Here is a 10307-nt window from a genome sequence, read left to right on the forward strand (position 1 = left end):
ACACAGGGTGAGCCCTGACCCCACAGCATCACACACACACAGAGGGTCACCCCTGATCCCACAGCACCTCTCACACACACAGGGGGTCAAACCTGATCCCACAGCACCTCCCACCCACCCCAAACACCCACTGAATGGGGTTAATTGTGTTCTCTTTCACTGAAAAACTGCTGTTTAACTGCACCCACACAAACCTTACTGGGCTATTTCTCGAAGCGAGAGGTTTGGGAAACTTCATTGAGTAGAGAGGCCAAGAAACCTCACAGTGTGCTCTGCCTGATGATCAGGATCCCAAATGTTAGCAGTCCACAGAACACCAGAATCCCAGAAGGGCTTGCTTGGAAGGGACCTCAAGACCACCTCATTCCACCCCCTAAGCAGTATGTTCCACCTTCCACTAGCCCAGGTTGCTCCAAGCCCTGTCCAACCTGGCCTTGGACACTTCCAGGGATCCAGGGGCAGCCATGGTCTCTCTAGGCAACCTATGCCAGGGCCTCCCCACCCTCACAGGGAAGGATTTATTCCCAATATCCCATCTAACCCTGTCCTCTGGCAGTTTAAAACCATTCCCCCTTGTCCTGTCACTATGTGCCCCTACAAAAAATCCCTCTCCCTCCTTTTAATAAGGCACTGGAAGGCCATAATTTCTCATGTTTTCTACTTGGTTTCTATTTCCAAACCATTCTTTTCCACAGTTTTCCTTCTCAGTTGTTACTGTTCCACGCTCAGAAGTGCATTGAGTATGTTTTAAGTTGCCAGCACAACTCCATGCAGTGCCCAGGTCAAGGCACATTTCCTCAGGAAAACAACAATTTGGCTGTGACAGCATTTTCCTCACATCAGCATCTAAAACACTGCTGAGGCAGCAAAGTTAAAAATTTACATTCTGGTCTTCAGTGGAAAAAAAAAAAAATTGAAACCTTCACTTATTGTGACCTAGTGGGGATTTATTTCAGGGTGGTTCCTCCTCTTCAATACTAATAAAATCTAGCTGAGTTAACATGGAACTTAGTAAAACATTATTGAATATAGCTAAACAGGAGATTTAAAAGCCCCACATCAGAAGGAATTGCTGAAAGTTGATTTAAATAAAAAGGAAGGTTGGAAAGTTTGGGCTTTTTGCAGGGCTCTGGATGCACCCCAAGTGTTTGTCTTCGGCTTATTCTGTGACTCAGAATGAACTAATATTTAAAGCCATTAAGAGAAGCACAGTTCTCAAATGTCTCAAGTCTAATAATTATCTCATTATTTCCTGTCACTAGAAGGGAACTGGGTAAAAAGGGGAACCCTCGCTCTCACCCCAAGCCAGCACTAACATTGTTTTCCTTATATAAGTAAGAAAGCACCGGAATCCGCCCTCGGCTTCTGAACTTTGAACTTCCCATCACCACTGCCTTGGAGGCAGCTCGAGGCACCACGATTTCTGGAGGGTATGTGCTGCAAACCTGAGTGAGAAGAAAGAAAAAACAAAAACCCAGATATTAGTACTGAGCAATTCAAAAACCATGAAAAATTCATCTTGAGCTCATGACATTAAGATTTATTTAGAAAAATAACACAGGAATAGGTTCAAAATAAAACAATGTGAAGGAAAGGATCAATTTTAAAAGTGAACCTAGAAAATGGACTGCACTGCACCCAGTACATATTAGAAGAAGTTCTTTAAATTCATAAATTTTATGAAAGTTTCTGATTTAGAATCACAGAATGGTTTGGGTTGGAAAGGACCTTAAGGACCATCTTGTCCCAACCCCCTGTCATGGGCAGGGACACCTTCCACTATCCCAGGTTGCTCCAAGCCCCGTCCAACCTGGCCTTGGACACTTCCATGGATGGGGCAGCCACAGCTTCTCTGGGCAGCCTGTGCCAGGGCCTCACCACCCTCACAGCCAAGAATTCCTTTTCACAAAAAGAGAAAAGTAAGAACAACTATATTTAAAAAGTTCCCTCTAAATCTTATTCTGAAAAGGAGTGACCAGCAGTCTGGAAGCACCCTCAGAGACCAGCTTTATCTTTCCTCCTCAAATCAGTACATTTTCTCAGCATAGACTTCACAGATGAGCTCCTCCCCAAGCCTGGCTTTACATTAGGCTTGACAATTTTAACATACAGGCTGGAAACCCCAAGGAAATTCTAAAGCACTGGCACTTGAGAGTTACACTTGAGCAAGTACAACCTCAGAGTGATTAATGATTTGAGCTGCTCACATTCAGGTGCCTTAATCAGCTGCTGGAAACAGCATCTCTGCCATCACATCTCAATTCAGGCATCCAAACACATAGCCAGGTAAAATGAGCTGTCACTTCTGACAGCACAGGCTTGTATTTCTTCAACCCAAAGTGTAACAGCAAAGAAAGCTGCCCAGGGAAGAGAGTGGGGAGCAGGGGAAGGGATTCAGGACCAAGTATGTTGGTCCAAACAGGAGCTGCCTGTTTTGGCTTTTTGACAGCCAGGTCTGACTGTTTCACATTAGAAGAAATAAAAAGGGAAATAATGTGTAACAGGATTTTGAACAAGCTTGCTGACAAATGCTGTTGTTTATTGTTGTTTAGATCCAAGATGGCCTTTCAAAGAAAATAACAGCAGCAGCCAGTTTGGACTGAAATGACAGAGAGGCCTTATAAAGCAGAAGATCCAACCAAGCAAGCAAAAGAAGGTCTGTTTTTCTCCTTCCTTCCGTAGTCCCTCTCCACTCTGCCTCATCCCCTACCAATCCAAACTGCTGCCATTTATTTCCCTCCTACACATCTGTCCCTAGTCAGGTGGGACAGGCTTTGGAAATACCAAAAGCAGCTAAGGGTACTTCAGGCTTTTCCTAACAGATAGTTTGCCATTTCTCTAGCAGAACAATTCTCTGGTCCCTTGCCAGGGGGATCAAAGCAAACCAAGGTGACTCTGCAGCTCTTCTGTGGTATCATTATCTGCAACTTCCCATCAAGATGATGCTGCTTAAAACGAAGAGAGCTCATTCCTCCCCAGAGGCAGCAGCAGGGCTGCTCTGTGTCATTAATAACAACAAGGAGATACTGCATTAAATGGCTACTTGGGGCAGGAATTACCTCGTAGTCCTTGTTAACATCTGTTATTTCCCAGTAGTCGTTTGGAATTCCCATGCGCTGGTAATCCAGTTTTAAATCAATTAGTTTCCACCCAATTTCCCGGTTCTCTTTAGACATTTTAGGATTGTAAGAGAAAGCATAAAGTTCTTCAGGTTTCACTGGGAAGAAGAAAGAAAAAAAATTAACTATTTAATAACTAAAGAGATGCAAAGACATACAGAGAGGCTGGAACTTCTGGAAATCAATCATTCAGTGCTGCAGAGTAGAGTATTTGAGATATTTAAAACTTCTCAACCCCATATTTATAGGATTTTGGTCAGGGTAGTACCAAGTGCTGACAATTCCTCCTGAAATCCTCAGGAATTTCCAATACTCAGTTCCCACACGCAAGGAAATAGGCTTAAAATATTTTGTTAGAATTAATTGTAAGTCTGAGGCGGTAATTTTTCCTGAACAAATGATTTCCTCCTAAATTCACTACAACAGGCACGTTAGATGGGATTTATGTCATAAGCATTAACCCATAAATGACAACACATATCAAAAGATCTATTTTCTGTGGAGAGTTCATACAACAGCTCTTCCACACCTGAAAGTTCATCCTTCAACAGCAAGTTCTAACCCTGAGAGATGCCTGAAATGTTACTTTCAGCCCAACAAAGGCTTCAGGTTGGGTCTGACAAATGGCCATTTACCATCCCAACCTCCTTCCCTCTCTCCATAAAATGCAAATCCAGCCAATAACTCATTCAGCTAACTCCCAAGGCAGCAAGTGCTCCAGAGACAGAGGGAAACCTGTCAGGGGTTGATAAAGCAGGTAACCCCCAGCTGTCCATCACTCTGCCAAAAACCCATGAAGAGAACACACACATAGACATTTTTTAAACCAAAAACAGAGCACTCTTAAAATCCTTAAGTAGAAGAAAAGAAAGAGCTACAGCATTTAGACAAACAACTACAAGAAACTGGTGTGCTCCCCTGCAGTGACACTTCCCAAGCTTCAAGGCACTACCTAAGTCTCTAACTTGCAAAACTCAAAGAACAGGGACAGCTTTTAAATGTAACGCCAGAAACCTCCTAGATACAGCATAAGAGTTAGAACTGCAGAACTAAGAAAACTCCAAAGAGCACAAGGGGATGCTGGGAATAGACACAAGCCTTAATATCAATTAAAAAAAAAAACTCGGCAAAACCCATTTCTCCTACAGGATTTCCAGCCCAGTCCTGTGTGAAGGGCAGCAAGAAGCTGCCTGGTGCTATCAATTCCCCTCCCTCAGACTAGTGACACAATTTACAAATTGCAATTACAAATTACATCCTTGTAATAATAACACAACTCAGGTTCACTGAAGTAGCACCCCAAAAACAGAGGCAGAAGACAGGTAGGAACTCAGTGGAATGCTGTGCTGCAAGAAGAACAAGAAGCCTGAGGATTCAACCATGATGGAATAAAAAGCTGGAGCCAGAAGAGACCACAGGCTTTTGAGGATGTTTTGCTCACCCTCTTTCAGAGTGACTTCAAGTCAGGGCAGCCTGGGTGAAACACAGGGTGTCACAGCTGAGCAAACAGTGCAGAGCAGCTTAAACATGCTGCTGGAAACAAATCGAAGATGCCAACATTTAAGGCTTTATTTGTGGGATTCCCGAATTCTGGGTCAGCTGGAGAGGGCAAAACTGCACACAGAAAACAGCCAGGTCACATGAATGACTGACAGTGGCCAGGGATGGGATGTGACACTTGGTATGAGTGACATGAGAAAAAAGCCTGGGACAGACTCAGTCAGGCAAATGAACCTTTCACAGGCCTCCAGAAGTTCCTTGTGGAACACCAGCTCATTCCCACTGCCACAGGATCATGGAACTGCCTGGACTGGAAGGGACCTTAAAGATCATCCCTTTCCAACCCCTGCCATGGGTAGGAACACCTTCCACTATCCCAGGTTGCTCCAAGCCCCGTCCAACCTGGCCTTGGACACTTCCACGGATGGGGCTGCCACAGCTTCTCTGGGCAGCCTGTGCCAGGGCCTTCCCACCCTCACAGGGAAGAATTTCTTCCCAGTATCCCACCTAAACTGCTCTCTTTCATTCTCCCTTGTCCTGTCACTCTGGGTCCTTGTAAGTAGTCTATCTCCATCTTTCTTGTAGGCTTCAAAGACTGTGTTTAATTAAGCAAATGTCCTGCTGTCTACTTCCTGAGCCCACCCTTTGTCTCTGGTGGGAGAAGCTGATTCCCATTCCACATCCTGCACTGAGAGCCCAAACCCAAGCTGGGGCAGACAGAGCTTCCCCACGGCTCAGCCCAGCCTTCCAGCTTAGAGAGCTCCAAGTATTCCCAGAAGAGACTCCCACTCCCAATACCTGGCTGTGACAGCTTGAGCAGGGAGGTGAACACGTCGTGGCAGTCCCGCTCCTGCCCCAGGACAAAGTGAGCCACGTGGAAGTTCTTGCAGTGGATAAGCAGGGGGTACCCAGCTGTGGTCACGGGCAGCTTCTCCACACTTGCAATGTGGTGATGCAGGATCTGAAAAACAGGGAATAAACAACATTTTTCAGATAAGACTGCGAGCAGCACAAGCAGAAATGAAGTTTCTGTAACACAATCAGCTACTTATGCTTCCTGCAGCTAACTAGCAGCAGAAAATGAGATTATTTGTGATTATTTATCAAACATAAACACCCAGACTGCACCCAAAGGCCAGGTAACTAAAGCAGGACTGAAAAAACACAGATGCACAGAAATTACTTTCAGAGATTGATGTGCAGCTTGGTTTACCTGGTGCACTTTGCTTTCCCACTCTCATATGCAATATATTCTGTCATTCTCACTTTGCTTTAGAATCAATAAAATAGGCTCATTTCAGTGCTCATTCTGCACTTACAAAAGCTGTAAATTCAAGTTTGGTGGCTTGGTATATTGAGTTTGAGAGAGGAAACTACACAAGTTTTTTATATTCCTTGAACTGACACTAATTCCATGAGTGAACTCTATCAAGTCATGTCACCATTGTGCTCATTTCCTTCCAAACCACCTGTTTCTGTTGAGCATTTGGTATTAAAATGCTATAAAAGGTCATTGCAGCTGTGGAACTTCCAAACTTGTTTATTTTGGATATGAGAGCATGTAGTGACAGGACAAGGGGGAATGGCTTCCCACTGCCAGAGGGCAAGGGTTAGATGGGATATTGGGAAGAAATTCTTGGCTGGGAGGGTGGTGAGGGCCTGGCACATGTTGCTCAGAGAAGCTGTGGCTGCCCCATCCCTGGAAGTGTCCAAGGCCAGGTTGGAGCAACCTGGGCTAGTGGGAGGTGTCTCTGCCCATGGTAAGGGGGCAGGACTGGATGATCCTTCAAGTTCCTCCCAAACCAAATCAGCCTGTGACATAAAATAACTTCTATAGGTGTGTTTACACAGCCCCAGGCACCACAACATACCCATGTTTCCTTCCTGACTTCAGCAGAAGCCTCCACGTAGATCAGGTGCGTGGCTGTCAGGTACAATGTCCCATTGGCCACCTTCCTGTTCGCGTAGCGATCCAGCAACTTCACGTTCTCGACCTGCAACAGAGAAAGAGGATGAAAAAACTACAGAATCCCAGAATCACTGAGGTTGGGAAAGTCCTCCAAGACCATTGAGTCCAAGCTGTGCCTGACCCCCACCTTGTCACCCAGCCCAGGGCACTGAGTGCTATGTCCAGTCCCTCCTTGAACACTTCCAGGGGTGGGGACTCCACCACATCCTGGGCAGTTCCAATGCCTGACAGCCCTTGCTGTGGAAAAATTCCTCCTGATGTCCAACTTTGATGGAGGAATTACCTAAACACCTGTTGAATTCCAGTCATTCAACTTCTAATAAGCAACTCATGAAGCAATACAGGAAAATACATGAATTTAAGTCTGCCCTACAACACCAGCTCAGCTTTATGCTATTATTTCTCCATGAATTAAAGCCAAAAAGGTTAAGCAAACAGCCAAGTTTCAGCATCAGTGTGAGTAACAGGACGACCAGATGCGTAGCCAAGATGATCCCAGTTTGTTACTGGACAAGGCTGACAAATAATAAGACAAAGAACTGCAAAGAAAGACTTGTCTGTGTTCAGAGTAATCAAAGTGTTGCTCTGAAAGGAACAGCCCTCTCCAATCTGACTTCCAACTGCTCAGTGCCTGTAAAAAACCATTAGAAGCTACTTCTTGTACCTCACTTCCTGGCCTGTAAGTGCATTTCATAAACCACACCAAGCTCATTAATAAAAAGCAGCTTTAAAAAGTATCAGCACAGACATAATAAAATAGTTGACAGTATTTCATCGATTTCCTCCTGGCCTATTTGCCTCTTCATGAAGGTAGATGGAAATTTTCTTTCACCATTAAGCACAAATAATGGGGGAAAATAATTGGATGGATAATAAAAACAAGCTTTTTAACAGTATATGATAGATTAGTTTTGAGTATTGAATGTATGAGTTTTCTTACATTGTCTGAGATAAGCCATGGAAAATGTCAGCAAAGAAACTTGCAGAACAGAGGTAGAGGCTGAATGATTTCCTAGCATGTCATATTTTTCAGCAAATATAGCTATTATATATAATATTTCCCTTTTTCAGGGCACTAGACACAAGCAGGACCAGCAAAGCAACGCAGGGAACACGGGAAAGAGCATCCCCAAACCAATATCCTAGAGAATAAACCAAAACATAACAATATAACAACCTCCATGGCAGCTAAAGGTAAAATTAAATTACCAACCGCTGCCTGAAGTAAATGCAATTTATTTTTAGCCGCCTGAACGCAGCACTACCGGAGCTCCTGTTTCACTGAATTTGACGGGGAAAAAAAGTACATTTGATTCACTCTTTGGGACTGAGGGGGGATGGATATAAAGGAAATTTTCAGGGATTGCCGCCAAAACACCTTGTGTCACCTCCTGCAAACCCGCTTCCCAACACGGCGGCGGAGCCACCAGCACCTTCACACCGCGGCTTTAAACCCGCCGCGCTCAGCCCTGAGGGCGCGCAGGGGGTGTTGCCCCGACGGGGATCAAACACGACGCGTGCAGCCAAATAAATCCCGCCGTTAAATGGAATAAACCTCGGTGAGGGTTACCTTTGGGGTGCTGATGTGGTCCATTGCCACCTGGCCCTGCCGGCCTGACGCGCCGCGCCGGCGCCATGAGGGACCGCCCCGCCCCGCCCCGCCCAGGGCTCGCGAGAGCCGCGCGGCGCCGCCGCCGCCATGTTGGGTGAGGGCATCGCTGAGGGCACAGCCCGCCGGGCACGGCCCAGGATTCCCCTTCTGGAATATTTGAGGGAAAAGCCCCTTTTCCCTCTCAAAATGTACGGCCAACAGTGTTGCCCTCAATGGGCTAATAGCCCTCCCCACTGGTGTAAGGGATCAGAGGTGCGTTTCACATTGATACTTGGCACACTCAGCAGAGCTAATAATACCTGTTTATCAGGTTTTCCCTGTAATTTAATTTCAGAGCACGGCGCTGCCTCTCACGGATACCTAGCCTTGATCCCAAAGGCTTGCAATGAGTGTTCGTGTCCCACACACCCGGGGGCAGCTGCTTCCCCGGGTGTTCTTTCCAACCTAAGTCCCAATTTCCTGAGAAATTCCCTTCAGCAGGGTGATCTTGTGTGGAGTCTCAGAATTTACAGGTTTTAATTATTACATGATCAGAATCACAGACTGGTTTGGGTTGAAAAGGGACCTTAAAGCACATATAGTTCCAACCCCTGCCACAGGCAGGGACACCTTCCATGGGTGTTTTTCCGATTGGGGATATTGGTGTGATGAGCCAGTCAAGTGTTTTTATGGATCCCAGCAAGAAAAGACTTGAACTCCATAAGGTGTTGATTAAAACACTGTTTATTAGAGATAACAAGAGAAGGGAAAAGGGGATACCCTGCCATTCCTTCCCTGGTGGGAATCTCAAGCTGTGTAGGATCAAATGGACCCCAGCCAGGGAACACTGCACAGATCTGGCTTCATCCTTTCATCTGTACCCTCAGAATTAACCAAATCTGAAATACCTACCCCTCGTGCAAACATTCCATACTTGTACAAACCCACACGGTTTTTACTTCCAGGGAAGAGGAGACACATGGGGTGTAAATCCCGGGTGTGGAGCAGCACAGACTCCTCCTCTGCAATTAGTGAGGGCAGAATTTATTAATTACAGCTTTGCATTTGTGCTCCACATAATCCAAAGTCGGTTTTCCCCCCATTAGCCTCTCCTGGGGTTTGCAGAAGGATGAGGATACTTTAGAAGGTTACTAATAAACAGAGTGGGTATTGTTGAAGGGACTCCACAATACTCCACAATGTAGGTGTATGATATCAACTCTTCTTCCTCCTCTTCCCAAAGGAAATGGCATGCACAGAAGGAAAAAATAAAAAAATGAGGGAAGAAATAAGCACGTGGAGATGAAAAGAGCTGGAGTAACAGCTGCATTGCCCAGCCAGGCACTATCACCCTCACAGCTTATTCTCAAAGTAATCATTATGCCACAGGGATCAGTTTGAGCAGCAATCCCAAGGAATAAAGAGAGCTGACTTCTTCCAGGGAGCTTTGCCCAAATAATAGATGTATTGTCCACATCTCTCTGCAATCTGCGTTTACTGAGCCTGAGGAGTTGAGGCAAAGGGAGGTGTCAGAAGAAAATAAATGGAGAATGAGGCCACAGAGTTGAGCTCACCAAATACATTTTGAGTGTATTTGAGGAGGAAGGTGAACTCATAAAAAACGACGTTATAACCACCCAGGTCAGTGATGAATGGGGCTGATTTTGTTGGATGGATGACAGAACTGACACTTGTACCAGGCCACCAAGGCCATGTCCCAGGCTTGACTGAACTTGTGAGTACAGCTCACAGCACCTTCAGACTACACATTTTTGCTGTCATTTTAAGTCACATTTATTATAGAATTTCTCCTATACTACAGCAATCTGTAACTCTTTTGATCTTGCTCTGAGTTCCTTACACTGACATTGATTCTGCCATTCACCCAGTGCCCACCCTCAGACTGGACAGATTTTGTATGGAGAGAAGAGGAGCTTTCTGAATTTTTTTTCAATCTGCGGAGCAGTTTGAAGAGCAATTTCTGGAATGTCATTTATATTAGTCACTCTCCCTTTAGGAAGTGTTTAACAGGCAGATAAAATCTAACACAATAAATCTCTATCAACAAAACAGTCAAATCTTGTGTGATGCGGATGAAAATTACATTTTTGGGGATATATTTGAGAAA

The 10307-nt window shown here is 45.2% G+C and overlaps 1 protein-coding gene across 1 annotated transcript in view; it reads right to left on the minus strand.

The window, feature by feature from the left end:
- MTMR8 (myotubularin related protein 8) overlaps nt 1-8228 on the minus strand; it is a 26095-nt gene extending 17867 nt beyond the window's left edge. The window contains exons 1-5 of the mRNA XM_027662283.1: nt 8159-8228; nt 6491-6613; nt 5418-5580; nt 3060-3217; nt 1317-1445 (exon numbers count right to left, since the gene is read on the minus strand). Coding sequence (XP_027518084.1) covers nt 1317-1445; nt 3060-3217; nt 5418-5580; nt 6491-6613; nt 8159-8182 — 597 coding nt within the window. The 5' untranslated portion in view covers nt 8183-8228. The remainder of the gene's footprint in view (nt 1-1316; nt 1446-3059; nt 3218-5417; nt 5581-6490; nt 6614-8158) is intronic.
- Nucleotides 8229-10307: the final 2079 nt, after the last annotated feature.

This window comes from Corapipo altera, unplaced genomic scaffold (assembly GCF_003945725.1).
Source record: "Corapipo altera isolate COAL_440 unplaced genomic scaffold, ASM394572v1 326, whole genome shotgun sequence".
NCBI classification, from domain to species: domain Eukaryota; kingdom Metazoa; phylum Chordata; class Aves; order Passeriformes; family Pipridae; genus Corapipo; species Corapipo altera.